At 38.4% G+C, this 19,750-nt stretch overlaps 2 protein-coding genes across 4 annotated transcripts; both read right to left on the bottom strand.

Annotated features, from left to right (window-relative positions):
• Positions 1-3,293: 3,293 nt before the first annotated feature.
• Positions 3,294-9,075, bottom strand: LOC111346041 (uncharacterized). Of its 2 annotated transcripts, XM_022953330.2 has the most exons (6): positions 8,744-9,075; positions 6,403-6,513; positions 5,526-5,782; positions 4,589-4,703; positions 4,183-4,505; positions 3,294-3,814 (listed from the first exon to the last, which is right to left on the bottom strand). In XM_022953330.2, exons 2-6 carry the CDS (start codon positions 6,500-6,502, stop codon positions 3,626-3,628), a joined length of 984 nt encoding a protein of 327 aa, XP_022809065.1. In that variant the 5' UTR covers positions 6,503-6,513; positions 8,744-9,075; the 3' UTR covers positions 3,294-3,625. The 2 variants fall into 2 exon arrangements, with proteins under 2 accessions (XP_022809065.1, XP_088585845.1); XM_088729719.1 differs by lacking the exon at positions 8,744-9,075 and having other exon boundaries at positions 6,403-6,828.
• Positions 9,076-11,231: 2,156 nt separating this feature from the next.
• LOC111345951 (uncharacterized) lies at positions 11,232-17,674 on the bottom strand. Of its 2 annotated transcripts, none has more exons than XM_088729718.1 (5): positions 17,105-17,674; positions 13,428-13,654; positions 12,426-12,540; positions 11,989-12,311; positions 11,232-11,511 (listed from the first exon to the last, which is right to left on the bottom strand). In XM_088729718.1, the coding sequence occupies exons 1-5, from the start codon at positions 17,211-17,213 to the stop codon at positions 11,323-11,325; spliced, it is 963 nt and encodes a 320-aa protein (XP_088585844.1). In that variant the 5' UTR covers positions 17,214-17,674; the 3' UTR covers positions 11,232-11,322. The 2 variants fall into 2 exon arrangements, with proteins under 2 accessions (XP_088585844.1, XP_022808980.2); XM_022953245.2 differs by having other exon boundaries at positions 13,428-13,684; positions 17,105-17,673.
• Positions 17,675-19,750: the final 2,076 nt, after the last annotated feature.

Below are 19,750 nucleotides of genomic sequence, written 5' to 3'. Positions count from 1 at the left end.
GTTGTGAATGAAAGGACACGTTTTGCATCGTGCACGAGCGCATTTAAAAGTGCCTGGTTGGTCATTAGTCTGAAAAGAGCTTCTGACCAAAAAATTGCCTATGTTTTTGTCGCGTTTGAATGAAATGAGCGGAGGCTGCGAAAAGATAGAATAATAATAGAAAGTATTTTCTAAAGATCTTTTGAATAGTCTTTCACGCGATCCCAAGCGCATGTTGTGCTTCCTTTCCCGGAGGACGAGGTCGAGTACCACTTCTAGTTGTTCGTATTTGCCTTCGTTGACGAGAATTTTGCGCTTTCTAGCGACTGAAGCTCTGGCAGGACTATTAAGAGTTGCCCTAGCGGCTATGGTAACCTCAATAGGGTCAATACCTGATTACTTTCATTTTCCTCGTCAGACATTTCAGCTTCTAATCGTGATGCCTCGCACGCGCGGGCAGCTCTATTGTTGGAGCGAATAACCGCTGGATGTAAGCGCCCGTTAGATTGATAGCTGCTATCCAGTTTGTGGGCGCACATGTTATTTTATAAATAATTTGTAAAAACGGACGACATCCTTTGTTTAGACCAGTTTTAACAAAAACTTTTTGATAAAGACCTGTCTGATTGTTTGGTCAGCTTTTAACAATTTGTTGACTCAAAAGTTGCCTAGGAAAGCAAAAGTTGCTCCAGGTTGCTGACTGTTGCTCGCAATATAAAAAGTTGCTGAAAACGCTGAAAGTTGCTCACAAGTTACCGTGCACAATCTTGCCTAGTAGTTGAAGGATCGCCGAATGGCTCATGCCCACATGCTATAGCTGTATATGACATTGCATATCAGTGTTGCCCAATAAAAGAAGGCAGAGAGGGAAATATTACAACGTAGAATTCCACCAGACGGTCTCACCTGTTAACAGATAGCGAAGTTCGCGCGGATCTAATTTAGCTTGCAATCTTTCTATCTTACGGAGACAGGAGACGGTTTCGCAAATTTCAACGACCAAATTTGATTTTTAGAACCTATGTAAGCAAAGAATTGTGATGAGCTTTAATCAGTCTGATTGGAGGGTCTCAATGGGCCGAGGTTCACCGTCAACTGTTCTACAGCCAAAATATTAACCATTAACCGTCGAAAAAGTATCATTTTTACCGTCGACCGTTAAACAAGCAAGCGATTGTCAGTCATCAAATGTATCAAAGTACAGATATTGAAAGTCCAGCATGCCTGGTGCATGTTCCCATCCTGTCGCGTTTGTTCAGGATCAAAGAGTAGCATTCTTGTACTTGATTATGACTTTACTCTCTGCTCTACAAGATTACTACGAATCTGTCTTCATCAACCAGCAGATATATTCGAAGAGGAAATGGGATACAAATACGCTAGAGACGTATGTTTTTCTTGTAGGGTAGGTTTTTTCATAGAACGTGGCAACATGAAAATTCGGTCTATTGACATAAAGAATCAGTGCGATTGTACCCTACCTTCGATCTCGCACCGAGCTGGAAAGCAAGCTGAGAGCCTAAAAACTTTCCCTTGAGGGAACTGTCGCAACTTTACGTAAGTGCCTTGCTCAACACCTTAAGCAGATCGCACGTCCGAAGGATAACTCATCTTGATCGTGTTCACATTGAGCCACCTTTACCCAGCCCCACCGCCCTTTGTATTGCAAGGGACGAAGGATTAGTATGTACAGATGATAAGCAAAGAGTGATATAGTATCCAAGTACTATTGGTGGTTTGTATTCCTTTAATCTAGATCGATCTAGAGGGTGGACCAGTTGATATGTGTCAAAGAACGAGACCAATTCTTGCTCAGAAATCAAACGATTTACGCCCTTATAAAACCCTTTGTTCTTTAGAGATTCTGGAGCTTATCAAGTCAAAGTATTTAACTCAGTCGACAAGGTGAGTAACGATTCAAGTGGGGAGTGGTCAGAGTGGTTGAACCATACGTAATTTGTACTGTTGGGGAAACAATATTCGTAACGGATGCGGAATCAGGGAACGTGAAACTCATCAATGAGCTGTTGAGTGCAACCGCAACTACTGAAGCACCTAAGTCTATTGTATGATAGCTTCTGAATGGCCTACAAGGGGACTGTTGCCCAGGACGTCATACCGAGGTAAAAGGGGAAAATGTGAGTAAAAATAAGACTTATCTTAAATCAAGGCTGATACTTTCGAAAGAAACTGTTTGGGGCTGCGTCGGTGGGAGTAACGAAATAATTTGGATAGATCAACAAAGTTGAAATGGCAAATTGGCCACCGCAATGATTACAAAAGCTGACGTTTCGAGCGTTAGCCCTTCGTCGGAGCGAATAGAGGAGTTGTGGGTTGTGTGTGCTTTGAAAGGCATAAAATGGAGCTACGTTACTGGTGGGAACATGGCAACGAGAAAAACAAGAGTAAATTAGTGGAATGAAAAGCGTTCGTTGATCCCTGTGGGATTTAGACTGCCGGTTTGAAAGATGTCTTGAGCTTTTGTTCAAGATTTTTACGGCTTTCCGTGCTACCTAAGTGTAAAGAAAGACCGCAGATTGCCATATGTTGCTTAGAATGATTAGGTAAATCAAAATGTCTAGCGACTGGTTTCGATGTGTCCTTGTCATTCCTTTCCACGTCTCGAAGGTGTTCTCGGAATTGGTCACCTAGTCTTCTGCCTGTTTCGCCGATGTATATCTTTTTACAATAAGTGTAAGTTATGCAATAGATTACATTGGCGGAGGTGTACGTGAAGTGATCGGTGATCTTAATGGATCGTCTAGGTCCCGATATTTTATCAAAAACGTGTCGTTTCATCCACAACACTGATAGAGCGCTGTCTCCGTAGAGTAGGATCTTCGGAAACCTTACTGCAAGGTGTACAACAAGTTGTTGTTTCTCATGAAGTTGTACAGGGCTTGGTGGATATTTTTCTCAAAATTTTTTTATAGTAAAGAGAGTACTGAGATTGGACGACAATTGCTCTTGTCGTCTTTACTTCCTCGCCCCTTGTAAAAAGACGTAGCTTTGGCAGTTTACCATGCAGACGGGAAATTGCCCATATCAATGCAGTGGTTGATAAGCCGGCTTAGTGGTAAGTAGATTGCAGGGACAACTATTTTCAGTACCCTAGCACTGAGACCTTCAGAACCCGCCGCCTTGTGGTATGGCATGAGTTTTAGCGACTCCTTGATCTTTTTCGGTGTGATATGTGGGATGATGAACTGTGGTTTATTTATGCTTTCTGCTGTGAGGTCTTTAATGTGCTTAAGAGGAACCCGTGACGATGAATTTGGGGGTTTATAGCTTTTACAGCTATGGATTTTGCAAAGTAAATATCGTGTGTACTTTAATGCCTTCAAAAGACGTTTCAACGAATAAAACACTTTGATATGCGATTGCTAGCATCTAAAGTAATTGAATCTCCTTATTCTCGCAGCAAACCGATATAACAATTGGATTATATGACTATAGCCTTCACAGACATGTGCTAAAATTGTTTCAAAATGCTTTGCTACTGCTGAAAAAACAGAGTGATTTGTGCCTATTTATGCCAGCACAAAGCAACTATTACGTCAAAAGCTGTTTAATCATACTTTCAAGGTGACTATTTTTAAAAATTCTCACTTGAGGTGATGTGTCAGTTTCAAGAGCCGCTGTCTTTTCAGTTTATCTCGTCTAAATCGTGAGGACAAATGATATCTCCTTTAAGGTCATCAAAGTTGATATGACCGTAACCACCAGAACTCTCATCTACAAGTCTGACTTGCGCATATTGACCAATAAACTCCTCTACGTCCCAGCTCTTACGGAACATTGTCTCTGAACAATTCCCTGTCTCATTTCTGACGACCTTAACGTAATGACAAACGCAAAAGCTTTTAAACCTTAGTTTCGACGATTGCTGACATATCTAACATGAATATATCGTACATTAATTGACTTGCAATGCTTTGAACTTGGGGAAAAATACTTTCGTTTCGAGCGATGGTAAGCCAAAGAGAAATAACGCAAAGTATAATGTGCTAGACGCATAGTTGGTTATCTCGTGAACTTTCCTCAGAGGAAATTCAAAATAAGCAACCTTTATGGATATTACGAAGCTCAAAATGGTTTCGCAATTTTGAAAAAGCAAACCTCTGATACTCTGATCAATCTACTTAGGTTGTTTCACAAGAATTAAAGACTGAATATAATGGTCGAAGTGCCGCATAATCTCACCTGGTTGTCAACAATAAGCTCTGCACGAACATTACCTAAGTCACATCCCCCACCGATGAGAAACGAGATAGTATTGCCAACGATACGAAAACAAGGTGAGGTGAGAGTTCCTTGGGGTACATCGGGTCCATCTGAATGCTGAACCCCGGCGGTATCGTTCTCACTGGGCCGTTTCTCAGCTCCCCCTATCCACCAGTCCCCTTGCAGATTGGCGCTTTCTCTGCGGCGATATGTTGGATTGTCACCAAATGTAGGCTGGTAAATGAAAGCTCTGCCTATCATTTCCCACCCGCCGATTCCATCTTCAAAGTCAAAGCTGCAGGCTATAATAAAAATAGGAAATTCTTATCCACCTGAATATAATCATTCGGTATTGATTCCACTTCACAGTTTTTTATTTGAATACCTTTGCTGCAGATTGCACCAGTGAATCCTAAAGGACATTTACAGCGAAATCCTTTATCAGTGTATCCAACTTGACATGTGCCATTGTTGAAACAGGGACTGCTGCTGCAGGAATTCTGTTAAAGGCAAAATAAATGGGTATCATAAACATCTATAGTTAGTTTGCTTGCCTGGGTTATCATGTAAACTCAAATTAAAGAACGCATTCTTGCTGGAATTATAAATATTTTAGGCTTTTTATAAAATAAGTACAAACAAGAAGCACTTTATCAGTCCCTAAACCATTTGGTTTTTTGAGTAGCGATTGATCATGATTTCTTTTGAATGGTTCCCTTCATTTTAGCAACGAGTATCTTGTTTTTCTTGTTTTTTTTTTTTAACATTGCAGAGATGACAACACTGGTGTATCTTAGCTTTGATATTCTCCCCTTTCCAGGTGATCCTTCATAAATAAATAAAAGTTATCGAAGGATTTTTTAATTGACATTTTTCTTGCCAATTCTCCACCAATCCCTGTTTCTAGAACTACCATACAAAGGACGGGTCACCAAAGAGATAGCGGATAGGCAAATCTTGCCCTTTTTATGCCCGAACTAGTACTAATCACGTGGGCTATTTCATCGTTTCACAGCATATTTCTTGATAGTTTCATAAAGTACATAAAGTAATACTTGAAAAAAAAAAGGAAAAAAAAAAACATTTGATGGATAAGTAAAATTCCCTAGCGTTTGGAAGAATGTCATATATAAGAGAAGGAAAAATCTCTCAATTTCATAACATCGAAATCAGGTCAAAAAGTTTCTCAGGATGCGGAAAGCAATACTGAGGAATCACTTCAATTCAATACATGTACAAGAATTGCAAGGCTACTTTAAGAGGTAATCCGTCAAACTGATCGCCCACAATAATTGTTCATTGTCTAAAATAACTCACTTTACCTCGATACTGAGATGGGTATAATCTTGTTTGCTCTGAAGGTCGGACGAGCCTGGGCTTTCGTTCGAAGCATTGTTTAACTCACAAATGTAGTTCCCTCCTTGTGAAGGCCCAACATTTATGGACACACAATTGGGCTCCGAATAACACAGCACATTACAGCTGCCTTGATGGAGCACCTCTTCAAGCCTAATCAAGTGGTCTTTCATGACTTTTTCCTGTATGGGTTCTTTGAAAACAATGGATCGGCATTCTTGACCTATTTGGTTGACAAACAACAAAACAAGTTCCTACACTGTTTTGGTTTAAAATAAGATAATGGCAGGGTAAAATTCTTAAGAAATTAATTTGCCTCGAGAGACACTCCATAATGGTTTATTACTCTGAGAGTTTTCCCTGCTACGTTATCCCAGGAGTTTGAAACTTTTACCGAAGAAAGAACTTGTCTTTGGAGATATATCTGTAATTTTACCGTTAGTTTTTGAAAGTACGCTTAATCAAGTTGTGAAAACCAGAGGCGAGTTACCCGTCAAAGAAGAAAGCATATAATGTACATCCCTTCTAAATTCGATCCTAGCAGAAAGAACTATTAAAAGTGAGAAAGAACCCCATTGTGCTCCATATGTCAGTTGCATAATTCTACTGGAAATAGAGTTTCGCCAACAGTGGCGCTAATGCGTATTTTTCAGTGAGAAGATATAACAATAAATTATTATTCTAATTGAAATTAATTTTCACTCTCATCAGTGGGACAAGTAATAGCAAATCCATCGTTTGTAAATTTCCAAGAAAAAAAAGGAAAAAAAAGGTTTTATTTAAACTATGGAAATGAATTGAAGGAATATCGGTAAAAACAAATTCAAAACACAGTTGACTTACCTGAACATTCAGTGGAAATCGGAATAATGATGCCGCTTTGAAAGAAGATGCTTAAGAGTAAAACGGAAGCTTCGAGTTTCCTTCTGCACGTTTCCGCCATTTATTTGTTTTCTAGGAGAAAAATTTACCAGCTACGCGTTGAAACAGCAATTTACATTATTTTAAAAACAGTCATCTCTGTCCAGCTGACGGTAAAAATTTGCTGTTGATTTCAATGCGTTTACGTAAATGTTCGTAGAACTTGAACTGACTCCAGTTGGCTTGTTCAACAGAATTTTTCAAGGAGATATTCTTGCTGTCGTTCGTGGCTAAGACAGGTGCTGCTTTAATGATTATGGATTATGTACGCTACTGGACACAAAGACGCCAGCGGGGAATATCCATTAGCGATTCAGCCAATCAGACGAAAGCAATGGGTAAAACAATTTTATTGCCCTCAAAACGGCTGTATTTGAGGAAACCGTTATCCGAAGTCTCTAGAAACCGTGAACATTGTTTTGTTATTGTATCGCAAGAGAGGTAGGATGTCAAGCTCATCTGCGGCTGTTTCTCTTAATATATACGGTATTCATTTCAAAAAAGCTATAGCCTTATCGCTTGACGTCATGTATCAAAGTTTTAAGAAGTAATCTCACAAACAGATCGCCCACAATAATTATTCATTGTCTAAAATGAGTTATTTTCACTCGATACTGAGATGGGTATAATATCGTTTACTCTGAAGGTCCGACGAACCTGGGCTTTCGTCCGAAGCATTGTTTAACTCACAAATGTAGCTCTCTCCTTGAGGCCCAACATTTATGGACATACAATTGGGCTCCAAATAACACAGCACATTACAGCCGCCTTGATGGGGCACCTGTTCAAGCCTAATCAGATGGCCTTTCATGACTTTTTCCTGTATGGGTTCTTTGAAAACAATAGATCGGCATGCTTGACCTATTTGGTTTGCAAATAACAAAACAAGTTCGTGCACTGTTTTGGTTTAGAATAAGATGCTGGCATGGTAGTATTCTTAAGAAATTAATTTGCTCGAGAGACACTCCCTAATGGTTTATTGCTGCCTTCTTTTTACTCTGAGAGTTTTACCTGATACGTTATCCCAGGAGTTTGAAACTTTTTACCGAAGAAAGAACTTGTTGTAGGAGATATCTCTGTAATTTTACCGTTAGTTTTTTACTTTTAACTAAAGGCGAGTTACCCGTCCAAGAAGAAAGCAATTAATGTACATTCCTTGTAAAGTCGATCCTAGCAGAAAGAACTATTAAAAGTGAGAAAGAACCCCACTATGCTCCATATATCGGTTGCATAATTCTATTGGAAATAGAGCTCGCCAACAGCGAGAACTGTGGCTGTGTTAAAAAGGATGCAGAAAATGTTGTCTTTCGAGACTAGAAGGGATCTTTACAAAGCCTTCATTTTACCACACTTTAATTACTGCTCCGAAACGTGGCACTTCTGTAATAAGAAATCAGCTGACAAGTTAGAGTTGGTGAACAAACGTGCGCTCCGTTTTGTTTTTAGAGATAAGTCCTCCCCTTATGAGGAACTTTGTAAGCGTATCGGTCTCTCAAGTCTTCGTGAACAGCGATTAGCGAAAATTTTGTCCACTGTCTTTAAGATATTAACTAGTGATGCAGGACCAAAAAGCTTACGTGATCTTATAACAGTTAGGTGCTCCACTTATAATCTTAGGGGCACCACAATACTGGACCTCCCAAAAGTAAAATCAACAACCTTCGGGTTAAGATCATGGAGATATGCTGCATCGAAACTATGGAACGCTTTACCGGACGAGTCTCGAAAGATACAGACATTTACTAGTTTTAAAAATTACTTAAAAACATTAGATCTCACGGGACTCTAGCGCGGTGAGGATCTATTTTTAATTATATTTCAACTCGTTGACTACATTATTAAATTCTTATATTTTAATATTAGCCTGTTTTTAATGATTACATTTTACATTTTATATATTCTAGTTCTTAATTCTTAATTTATTTAAATTTATATACCTTCACAAGGCTTTATAATTTCCTTTTTTCTTTTTATTTCGTGGCGTACCTGTAAACTAGCTTTTAGCTAAGCGTTCTGACCACGTTAAATAAATTGATTGATTGATTGATTGATTGAACAGCGGCGGTAATGAATATTTTTCAGTGAGAAGATATAACAATTATAATTGACATTAATTTTCATAGTATTCTCATCAATGGGACCAGTAATAGCGAATCCATGGTTCGTAAATTAAAAAAAAAAAGAAAACAAAGTTTAATTAAAACTATGGAAATAAATTGAAGGAATATCGGTTAAAAACAAATTTAAAACACAGTTGACTTACCGGAACATTCAGAGGAAATAGGAATAATGATACCGCTTTGAAAGAAGAAGCTTAAGATTAAAACGGAAGCTTCGAGTTTCCTTCTGCACGTTTCCGCCATTTGTTTGTTTTCTAGGAGAAAAAGTTACTAGCTACGGGTTGAAACAGCAGTTTACATAATTTTAACAACAGTTATCTCTGTCCAGGTGAAGGTGAAAAATTACTGTGGATTTCAATGCGTTTACGTAAATTTTTGCAGAACTTGAACTGACTCCGGTTGGCTTGTTCAACAGAATTTTTCAAGGAGGTATTCTTGCTGTCGTTCGTGGCTAAGACAGGTGCTGCTTTAATGATTATGGATTATGTACGCTACTGGACACAAAGACGCCAGCGTGGAATCGGCCATTAGCTATTCCGCCAATCAGACGAAAGCAATGGGTAAAACAATTTTATTGCCCTCAAAATGGCTCTATTTGAGGAATCCGTTATCCAAAGTCTTTAGAATCCGTGAACATCATTTTCTGTTATTTTATCGCATGAGAGGAAGGATGTCAAGCTCATCCGCGGTTGTTTCTCTAAATACGGTATCATTTCACAGAAGCTATAGTCTTATCGAACTTCTCTAATATACTGAGGTGTTTAATTAATGACGCACCATTAAGTTAATATGATGATAAAAGGCTAATAGTTTCGAAAGAAACTGTTTGGGGCTGCGTCGGTGGGAGTAACGAAATAATTTGGATATATCAAAAATGTTGAAATGGTAAATTGGCCACCGTAACGATTACAAAAGCTGACGTTTCGAGCGTTAGCCCTTCGTCGGAGCGAATAGAGGAATTGTGGGTTGTGTGTGCTTTTAAAAGCAGAGAATGGAGCTACGTTATTGGTAGGAACATGGCAACGAGAAAAACGAGAATAAATTAGTGGAATGAAAAGCGTTCGTTGATGATATATCATTGACAGCTAAGTTTTTCATGATCACGAACTTTTCGAGTCGATAAAATAAAAATTAGCGAGGGGTAGGTGTCTCGCGGCGTTTTACGTGAGGCTAAATTTAGAGATTGGAAAGAAGTAAATCAAACGTTACTCATACGGGAGCTGTTGACTATTATCAAACGACTAAACTTCGCATAAACGAGCCATATTGATAAGGCTTGCGTTATAAGCGTATTTGCTCGAAGTGTTGCTTCTCAAATCTCTCTTATCAAGCAAATCAAGTTAATTTGCATAGATGCTTGTATAGTCTAGCACAAGACAGTCGCTTTCTACTATTTTAACAGATTTGAAGCTTCATGAGACAATGAGCCAGCTAGAAAACAATTTCCAACAAAGTGTCTCTGGTCAACTAGGGAATGATTTTCCAATTTAGCGCTTTACCAGCTCCGCAGCTTCACGCTCCAAGGCACACTCGAACATAGCGTCGATTGGCAGAAGACGAGCTCAATATTAGGGGAACCTTTTGTCTTAAGGTATGCTATGGATAAATCAATATTTTGCTCGTGAAATTGCGTTTTCTGAAAACGATGTGAGCCCTCAGTTGTTGGCAAATAAACAAGTCTGTCTAAAATGCGTTCTATTGGCTTTAATTCATTTTATTATTCATTTTTGAATTCATTTTAATTTGATTATGACGACTCAAAGGGCAAACCTCAACGATGCTTCGATTCTACAACAAGTACTACCAATTCAATGTACTGAATTTTGTTCGCAGACGGTTAAACAGTTTTTTTTTTAAAGCTATTTGTTGCTCACACTAAAAACTGAAGAAGCATCGACCTTTTACGTGTTTGCCCTTACTTTGATCCTGAAGTTAAAGGAAAAATGGCCTCAGCAGTCACTGACAAAAATATAGTCGAGCCTGTATTATGCAGTCACCTGCGGGGAATGGCGAGGTGACCGCCAATGGCAGGCTGACCGCTAAATACAGGTCCCACAGAATAAAAGCATTGTAAAAAAAAACGCGATACAAAATGCTATTAATAACTCCCTCAAAAATAAACAAAAGAAAAATTGAAAGACTGAGAGATTGATTTGTCTTTTGCTTTATGTCACCGTTCAGTACAGGTGGAAGACAATAACAACATGCCTTTGGGCGCTTAATAGAGGTGACCGCCTGTTAGAGGTGAAGATAACAATTAATTAAAGACAAATCTATAAAGATGAATAGAAAAGCCCTTTTACGCTGGTTTCTTGCTCAATACTAATGAAACATCATCTCTTTAACAAATTAGAGAGCTAATTATATAAGTTTTCCTTTACTAGTCTCCTTCTTTTTTTTTTTTTTTTCGTTAGACTGCCATAATTTAAGGAGCACAATATATATGGGTTATCAGCTATAAGCGTGAGGTCAAGATGGCTGGATATTGGCCGAGTTCTTTTTTTATATTTTCCTGTGTCCTTCCTGACAACCTAAAAATAAACGATTGAAGTAATTGAAAAGGCTAGCGACAGAAAATGCAAATCACAAATTCACTGCCCACTCGGTAGACAAATAATTCTCGTACTGTAGTACGTCAAAAGCTGTTTAATCATACTTTCAAGGTAAGTATTTAAAAAAAAACAGACGAGGTGATATGTCAGTTTTAGGAGCCGCGGTCTCTTCAGTTTTTCTCGTCAAAATAGTGAGGACAAACGATGTCTCCTTTAAGGTCATCAAAGTTGATGTGACCATAACAGCAACTCTTCTTGTCAATGAGTCTGACTTGCGCGTATTGACCAATAAACTCCTCTACGTCCCAACTCTTACGGAACATTGTCTCTGAACAGTTTCCTGTCTCATTTCTGACGACCTAAACGTAACAACAAACACAAAAATTTTTAAACCTTGTTTCGACTTTTGCTGACATATCTAAAATGAATATATCATACATCAATTGACTTGCAATACTTTAATCTTAGGAAATAAAACTTTTCGTTTCGAGGGAGGGAAAGCCAAAGACTATAAAAGTGAAATATAGTGTGCCAGACACGTAATTGGTTATCTCGCAGACTCTCCCTTCAGTAACCTCAAAATAAGCAATTTCTAACTAAAAATATTTGAAAAGTAAATCCAAACGTTTTCTACACTTAATTATTACCAGGATCATCATCACTTACTCAGATAATTACCAAGGGTAAAAAAATGTTTTGATTTTACTTTTTAAATACATATATTTCTCGTAAATATCTCACTTTTGATCAAATTTCTGATACTTTGATCAATCTACCTAGGCTATTTTGAAAGAATAGAAAGACACATAATAGTCAAATTAAGTGAAGAATCTCACCTGGTTGTTGACTATAAGCTCCGCACGAACATTAGTTACGGTACATCCCCCACCAATGAGAAACGAGATATTCTTGCCGACGATACGAAAACAAGGTGAGGTGAGAGTTCCGTGGGGTACGTCGGGTCCATCTGGATGCTGCCCTCCTGCGGTATCGCTCTCACTGGGCCTTTTCTCAGCTCCCCCTATCCACCAGTCCCCTTGCTGATTGGCGCTTTCTCTGCCGCGATATTTTGGATTGTCGCCAAGTGTAGGCTGGTAAATAAAAGCTCTGCCTGTCATTTCCCACCCGCCGATACCACTTTCAAAGTCAAGGCTGCAGGCTACATTGAAAAAAAAAAAAAAAAAAAGAAAAGAAAAAAACAATTTTATTCTCCTGAACCCTCTATGATTATCATTCGTTATTGACTCAATTTTACAGTTTTGCGTATAATTACCTTTCGAGCAGTATACACCAGTGAATCCTAAGGGACATATACAACGAAATCCTTTATCAGTGTATCCAGCTTGACATGTGCCATTGTTGAAACAGGGACTGCTGCTGCAGGGATTCTGTCGAAGACAAAATGACTGCGTATCATAAACATCCATGGTTAGTTTACTTGCCCGGGTTATCATGTAATCACAGCAACGCATTTGTGCTGGAACGATAACTTCTTCAGGCTTTTTGATAACTGAAGTAAACGGAGACAGGAACTAATTACACTTTATCAGTCATTAAACCTGAAAATCTATCAATCGCGGCACTGGATATTTGGTTTGTTGAGTAGTGGTTGATTGATTAAGAATTGGTCCCTTCATTTTATAATTAGACCCGGGTATCTTGCTCTTTCTTTTCTTAACATTGTAGAGATGCCACCACTGGTGTATCTTAGCCTTGGTATTCTCCCTTTAGGTGACTCCTCATAAATAAATAAAACTCGTAGTAGGATTTTTTTATTGAAATTTTCCTTGAAAGTTCTTCAGCAATCTCTGTTCCTGGAACTACCATACAAAGGAAGGGTCACCAAAGAGATAGTTAGGCCAGTCTTAACCTATTTCTCCGTACTAGTACTAATAGCGAGGATCAGTTATTTCATAGTTTTACAGCATATTTGATAAGTAAAAATTCTCGAGCATTTGGAATAACGCAATCTCTCGATTGCATAACATCGAAACCGGGTCAAAACTTTCCTCAGGAGGACCAATGCCGCACTAAGGAATCACTTCAATGTAATTCATGTGCAATTGCAAGGCTAGTTTAAGAAGTAATCCGACAAACTGATGGTCCAGAATAATTGTTCATCATCTAAAACAGGACCTGCATTGATAGGACCTGCATTGATAGGACCTGCATTAACAGGACCTCCATTGATAGCAATTTTTGCTTTCCTAAACTTAAGCAGCAATCCTGTATAAATATGTTTAAATTATTATTATTATAAAATAATTCACTTTACCTCGATACTGAGATGGGTGTAATCTTGTTTACGCTGAAGGTCAGACGAACCTGGACTTTCGTACGAAACATTGTTCAACTCACAAATGTAGTTTCCTCCTTGTGAAGGCCCAAAATTTATGGATACACAATTGGGCTCCATATAACACAGCACATTACAGCTGCCTTGATTGGGCACCTCTACAAGCCTGATCAAGTGGCCCTTCATGACTTTCTCTTGTATCGGTTCTTTGAAAACAATAGATCGGCATTCTTCACCTATTTGGATTGCAAATAACAAAACAAGCTCATGCACAGTTTTGGTTTAGAATGGCAGGGTAATATCCTTAAGAAATTAATTTCTCTCGAGAGACACTGGATAATGGTTTGTTGCTTTCTTTTTGTACTCTGAGAGTTTTCCCTGATACAGTATCCTAGGGGACTGAAACTCCTGCTTGTTGGTCTGCTTTTATGCTCTTAGGAATATTTCGAGACTTTTCCCTCCTCAATTCCTCCTCAGCCACTGGAATTAAGGAGAAGTTCAGCCCAATAGTTTGTGACAGAGAATTGCCTTTGATTGAAATGAAACTTCGAAAAACAGAGTATGCCATTTAATGAAAACTGAAGCACGATTATTGAGTTTTTAGCCACCTGATTAGGTGAACGAAGCCATATTATTAACTGGTAACCTAGCTCCCAGCTCATAACCTCTAATCAGCGTCAAAATAAGGTGACACATCATGTTTGGAGAGTTCTGTTTATGTGAAGAATAGCATTCTTGTTTCTTCCACATTCTTATCATTAACAGACCTTCCTCCCCCATTCAAAGTTGGCTAAAATTCATAAAAACACGATACAACATTGTTTTGGGGTGGAAGAGGGCGAAATGGTTAACTTAACGAGGGTAAAAGAGATAAATTAAAGTAATTAAGGGTTGAAAAGTATCAGTGTGTCAACACTCTTTTCACCGATTGTCTTAATGACCATATTAGAAATTTCTTAAATATGAAGATTAAAGAGAAGTCTGTTTGAACATTATGTTATCGACTTCATGTTTACATTCGACTAAGTCAGCTTTGGTATGGTCACCACTCGGTACAAGCTAATTAGGATCGGTTATGTAGTTATTTTGAGACGTTACAGTCGAGTTGTTAGCTCAGAAAACTTTTAGCAACATTGTTTTTGAGTAGAAAATCTTTGAACAAACCTGTGCACTTGTGCGAATCGTAAAAAAGCATTAAAGGCCCATTTCCAACCGAGATGCCCTGCGCGCCCGGACATTTTTCATATATGAAAAATAGGCTATTTTCCTCGTAGTTGCGGAATCGCTTTGATATCGTCTTCCATCTTACTAATTAAGGCTTTCAAAGTTCCATCTTGATTGATGTGCGAACAACAAACTATCGTAGTATCCATATCAGTAAATAGTTTTTAATTCTTACATGTATGACGGTGAAAAACGTCATTTGAAAAGTTAATGCCGCCGAAGAAGCGGTCTAGAGGAAGGCCGAGTCTGCCCGGCTCGGCAAAGGTTATTCGACTGCGAGAGTCTGTGTATGATTTATGGAGGGCAAGGAAAACAACCATGGATTTCGGTAACACTACAGACAGTGCTTTCTCAGAAATGTTATTGCATTGAGTTCCTACGATAGAACTAGAGACTCCGGGAAGATTTTCTCGAGGTGAGAATAATTATTTGACTCATTTTTACTTGAGATCCTGAGATATGTATGTAAGCGATCTCATTTGTACAAGTCATTATTCTATAAATGAAATGCGTAAAGTAAATCCCTTTTGGCCAATATTGGTTATCTGTTTATATTTTATTTTGAGTTGAAGCCGAACAGTTTCCTTCAACATCAAGTAAGCTTTGTACAAGTTTTATACACTGACTCGATTTATGATTTTACAGTCTCAAATATTTAGCTGCAAATTTGTTTACTGTGTTCTTCACCAAATCTTTGTTTTCCTTTTTAATAGTGTTTGTGAATGACTATCAGAGTTCGCCATTTGACAATAGCGCGATTCCAAAGCAAAAAAAAACGAATGCAAAGGATCTTGGATGGAAATGGGCCTTTAAGGCTTGACACTAATAAAAATCATGGAGCATTTTAGTCTTTAGCGATCCACCTCCTAAACAAGATGAAAAGGACCTTTCAGCAGTCAGGAAGGCAACGCCAAAGAAGACGTCGATCAAAACAAAAGAATTTCTATTTTCAGTTTTGATTTCAAAAATGGCTGCATGTTTTACCATGTCTTACGGTGCCATAACTCAACTTCAGCATAACGTATATAAGCAGTGTTGAGTTCCAAATGGAAATTCAAAAAATTTGCTGTCGCGGTTTCCGTTCGCGGACGACTCAACTTTTGGTGATTTCACGTTTTGCAGAGGACGGCGAAGAAATGTAAAAAGTTTTAAACGCACGTGCTGACCATTGTTCTTTTACGTGAAGGTGTAGTCTTATCGTCCGGGTGAGTGTAGTCCTGAGGACTGTTGTCGGTGGTAGTGACTGACGTTTCGACAACCTGTGCGGAAGTCATCACCAGAGTCAAGTGAATGATTGTTGTCATTCTACTGACAACAATCATTCACTTCACTCTGATGATGACTTCCGCACAGGTTGTCGAAACGTCAGTCACTACCACCGACAACAGTCCTTCTCAGGACTACACTCACCCGGACGATCAGACTACACCTTCACATGTTACCCCCGGGTTCAAACCATTTACTGCATTGTTCTTTTATGTTGCTTCATCCTCGTTGCCGTTAGCGTCCTAAAAACGATCAAAAAGTTGTCATGAGCCATATAAAGGAGAAGGAGCCAATCAACCAAGAAAGTTTCAAAAACGAATCCTTTTACGAAAAGTCACCAATTTACGTAAGGAAAGGGTAATTTTACTGTTAAGATACTGATGGAAAAAGAATAGTTAAATATGTGACAAGTTTCCTTTGGAGCCCTGCAACACTTCCTTTATTTGAATGGCTATCGTGACGAGTTTCCATGACGTGTAAGATACAATAAACTTTCATTTCATCGTATTTCTCTTAAAAATTTACTCCGAAATCTGAATTTAAGAATCAAAGTGTGTTAATATCATTTATTTTGAATCAAAAATTGACCGAAAGAGTTGAGAAAAAGTTTGGATTGCGAGATGCAACGGTTAACCACAAGTGTAAACGGGACATTAACGTACTTTTTAAATTTACTGTCAAATATGATCAATAAATTCGTCAGGAGCAAGCCGCGAGGCAATGGCTGAAAAAAATCAGTTTGCCACGGTGCTTACTATTAAAATTCCTTGAATTTAGTTTTCGCAAGACAGCAGACGCTTCATTAGCCTTTCAGGGGTGCTTTTAGATCGGAATCAACTCTCTCAAATTTAATTTAGCTACTATGGAAGACGAAACACGAGTTGACGTCAGAGTGGTTTTAATTTCTTCCAGAGGAAAAGTACTGTTTGACTGAGAGGGATACGATACACGTTGGGCTTCGAACAAGAGGGAGCCGAGCCTTGCACAGTTTGTCACAAAGCCACAACTCGTCTAGTCACAAATTAAAGATCCTCTTCATAAAGAGGTTGCAGCAGAGTATTTGCACTTGAAACAATAAAAAGCTTGCCTATGACGAAGCTCTCAAACGTTAAGAATACGCGGAACGACATTTAGTATTGATAAAGTACAGAACATAGCCAGCTTACCAGAACATCCCCAGCAAATTGGAAAAATGACTGCAGAGAAGTAAAAACTACATAGCTGGATAAAGATGCCGATCTCAATATAAAGTTTTCGTTTCAACGTTGCCGCCATTTGATGATGAATGTATAATGTTTTGATATCACGGAGGGGCAAGCTATAGTGAAACCACGCTTCAAATCTTTCCAGTCTTAACACTTCCAAACAATGAGTCCAGCGTACACTCAAAGATGGAAACCTTGCAGTGGTATTTCAACACACTTTCCTCGCTGAAAATCTTCTTTCACCAGAATTTTCTCATATTGAGGCCAGTGCTGTTTTAAGTAGCTTATGACAGGTGCACAATCAGTGCGTGATCTGACAGGCAGAAAATATGCGTTCTACTGGTCTTTTTATTTGCATTTGTTTATTTAAAATTCTAGCGGCAATTATACACATCCTCCCTCATAGATAAATATACAAAATAAGCCACTTCTCAAACTTTGTTTTTAATTTAAGTTGGGAAGACCAGCATTCAAGACAACTCTCTGTTCATCTAGAAACAAGATATTTTAACCACAGCATTTTTCTACGTACATACAAATAGATGTAGATAATTATATTTTTTTTCTTTGAAATTGTATCGCTAAAGTGATGGTATTGCACTGAAAATATCAAGTACTTATGCTGCATGTTTAGATTTTAGACTGTACCAAGATTTCATGTTATTCTTGAACGATGTGTTCAGAGTATGAATTTTTACCAAAAAAAAGAAGGAAAAAGCTTAAAACAATTACCTAACAAGGCCAGTCACCATTATGATAAAATTTACGGGCTAATGAATAATGCTAATTTTCTTTCTTTTTTTTCATTTTTCTTTTTTAACACAAAAATGTCACTTGAATTTGATTAATCTGACAGGTGTTAATATCTTCTTCTGCAAACAGCTACAATATTGCTCTTAAGATTGCATACATGTTATTAGCTAACCTTTGTTGCGAAATCTAGCCAGCATATTGAAGAACTTTTTGTTCGACGCCTTTACGTTCATTGTTGCACTAAGAGGTCGTCAGTTTCAACGAATAAAGTCACAAGAACATGCAAAAGCAAAACAAATGCCGACGAATAAAATAGGATGGCACTATATAGCATAGGATTCAAAGAAAATTACTCTTTTATGCTCATCATTTGTTCCGAGAACATGCATGTGTTGCGAAGCGAATGGATTTCCCGGCGAGGACTGAGCTTAAAGAGTACTGTAAACATCGAGGGACATCTAATTTCCATAATAAAAACATGAGGTTATTTCAGTGAAGAGAGAAAAATGCTCTAGTACCGCGTGTTTCATAGCCTTCAAATATTTATGCTGCAAGTGGGAAAAACGCTCAGGCTCAGCGTGGAAAACTGTTAAGCCGCGAAGGAAATCGACTTTTTCCAATTTTTATCTTTCGCACACTAGGACAAACAATAACAGTATTTAAACAATCTACCACCTTGAAGCGACAGGTAAACAAAGAATTTAGTCATGTTGGACGTGTGGTTTCAAAATTGGGATCTATTGATTCCCCAATTTTAGCTTCAACTGGAAATACCGGGTCACATGACATCACGTGAAAATCAATAGCACGCCAAATGAAATATGTGTCACTACAATCCAACATGTATTTTTGCGCAAGTGCGATTGGTCAAATATCCCCAAACTAAAACTGGAGAATATCCGAGGATATACCTCAAGAGATATTTCCCAATTTTTCCAACCTTACTTCCATTATGGAAACTTCTGAGCTTAAAATTCTTTTCAGGATGAGAAAGCGTTGTGTAGTTGTTATGGATGTTTTTTGTTTTTTGTTCACAAAATCGTTTCAAAGAACAATAAAAGTGAACATCCCAGGCCGTAAATGGTAAGCTGTTCGTAAACATTTTTCCTAAGCGTTGAAAAAATTAGAAGGATAATCGACGTAATAGCCTCCATTTGGCGTATATATTTCCTTGGACATTACCTGTTCCGAGATGCAAGCAGTTTTTCGACAGCGAAGTTCGGGGAAAACTGTGAGCTTCGAGAATATCCGCGGATAAATATCCCTGCATATTTTCGCGCCAAATAGAGGCTACTGTTTAGATAGGCCACCACTCGTTTCAATTTACTAGCGTATCAAACCACGTGGGACGTTAGGAGAACAACAGAAAAGACGGGAAATTACGAGCCTATGGAGAGTGATTTACAAACTTCTTAATTGGGTCATCAGAGTAATACTGTTTAAGTTATTAAGCAACCAGAGCAGCGCGGCTGTGCATATCTAACCAGACAAAGTTCCGGTCACTTGAGGAAGTTAGCGAAGAATACTAATCTGCTCACCTGTGTCTTCTTCTCCTGGTATTTCTCTTCAAAAAAAAAGTGTGACGGTCGCCTAGGAGAAAACTGGAGTTTTGGGTTCGGCAACTGCATTGTACGATGCCATGTTATTATCACTTTGAATTATCAAAACCCTCCTTCCGGTTTTTTAACCTATATCAAAGTTTTATTCTTTAATTCAGTTTCCCTGATTACTACAAATGCCTAAATTATCCTCAAAAGTGTGTTCAAGAAAGGATGTCTCATCGACCGACAATAAGCCAGAAGAAGAATGCTTGCTCATACAAAACCACTGTGTCCACTATGCTATAAAAGAGCT

Source organism: Stylophora pistillata, chromosome 8 (assembly GCF_964205215.1).
Source record: "Stylophora pistillata chromosome 8, jaStyPist1.2, whole genome shotgun sequence".
NCBI lineage: Eukaryota > Metazoa > Cnidaria > Anthozoa > Scleractinia > Pocilloporidae > Stylophora > Stylophora pistillata.
This window is presented reverse-complemented; position numbering and strand designations above follow the sequence as displayed.